Source organism: Gossypium hirsutum, chromosome A12 (genome assembly GCF_007990345.1).
Source record: "Gossypium hirsutum isolate 1008001.06 chromosome A12, Gossypium_hirsutum_v2.1, whole genome shotgun sequence".
NCBI lineage: Eukaryota > Viridiplantae > Streptophyta > Magnoliopsida > Malvales > Malvaceae > Gossypium > Gossypium hirsutum.
This window is the reverse complement of record NC_053435.1, coordinates 4,672,428-4,673,936: the sequence shown is the minus strand read 5'-3', so window position 1 is coordinate 4,673,936 and position 1,509 is coordinate 4,672,428. Positions and strand designations below refer to the sequence as shown.

The following is a 1,509-nucleotide window of genomic DNA, read 5'->3' as shown; positions in this document are numbered from 1 at the left end:
TAACATACCTCCACAACCCACTGAACAAGAAAAGTATTTAACACCATTCAAATTGTGTTCATTTCAAACTAATGTCACTTTTGTGAATATGGTAAAAAAAAAACCAAATTAGCTTAAATCCAATTATCTAAGTGTCAGATTTTAGATTAATATTATATTATTTAATTAAATTTCTTTAAAATATTAACAAAATTTGAAATTATTACATAAAAATTATTTTAAATTTTTTTTTAAATATAGAAAAACTTAATTTTCGTGTAGAGAAACAATACAATCTAAAATAAATTGATAGAATGTATAACCATTACATTTTTGGATTCATAATACAATTATTAGTTTGATTCATGAAAGTAAGCGTATGGTTTGAACATTCAACTGCATGCCAAACTAATAATTGTCCATAAATACCGCCCTCAAAACACCTATTTTCACCACTCATACTTACAATTTCTCAGCATACATTTTCATTGCAATATTCTTAGCAGAATCAAACCTGACATGGAGTTTTCAAAGGTTTCTACCCTAGCTCTTACTTGTCTCGTGGGGTTAGTCTTGGTCCTTCCCTCCCATGCCCAAGACTCACACCAAGACTACCTCAACGCTCACAACACAGCTCGAGCGGCTGTCGGCGTTGGTCCCATGACTTGGGACGACACCGTAGCTGCCTATGCAGAGAACTATGCTAAGCAGCGCATGGCTGATTGCAACCTTGTGCACTCCAGTGGACCTTATGGTGAGAACCTTGCTTGGGGCAGTGCTGACCTCTCGGGAACCGATGCTGTAAATATGTGGGTTAATGAGAAGGCCGACTACGATTACAGCTCTAACAGTTGCGCAGCAGGTAAGGTTTGCGGGCATTATACTCAAGTGGTTTGGCGCGACTCTGTCCATCTTGGTTGTGCTAAGGTGAAGTGCAACAATGGCGGTACTTTCATTGGTTGCAACTATTCTCCTCCAGGCAATTTCGTCGGTCAAAAACCTTACTAAAAACCTTCCTTAATTTGCTTAAAGCCCTCCCAAATCAGAACTTATTTATCTGCAACAATAATGCTATATATATGTACTGATTTGCCTACTGAATGGCAAATAATAAATAAGGAATGAATATCTTCTCATTTGCTATTATAATTTCGTTATAATGATTTCTCCCATACATCCTATAATCATAATTGATTCTACAGACCAACTTGCGGGAAAAAAATAACCATGCATTGCAGTAAACCAAAACAACAAGCTACACTAAATTAAGGCTTTATTTTAATATTATGCATACTTTATTACCCATATATATATACTAATAATAATATCCTTAACTGAGTTGATATCATGATTCAACCGATTATTTACACAATTAAAAAAATTACAAAAATATATTTTCGTATTTAAAATAAGTTATATTTAAGAGTATTTTAATATTTTTTTATTTAAAAATAATAATAAGTATGCAAATGATAGGATTTTAACCTATGTCAATTACATTGGAAAAATCTTAAATTTACCTCTCAACCA

General features: G+C 33.1%; 1 protein-coding gene across 1 annotated transcript; it reads left to right on the top strand.

The window, feature by feature from the left end:
- The first annotated feature begins 430 nt into the window (after positions 1-430).
- Positions 431-1,122, top strand: LOC107932227 (pathogenesis-related protein 1). Its single transcript, XM_016864191.2, has one exon. The coding sequence runs from the start codon at positions 499-501 to the stop codon at positions 985-987; it is 489 nt and encodes a 162-aa protein (XP_016719680.1). The 5' UTR covers positions 431-498; the 3' UTR covers positions 988-1,122.
- The last annotated feature ends 387 nt before the right edge of the window (positions 1,123-1,509 follow it).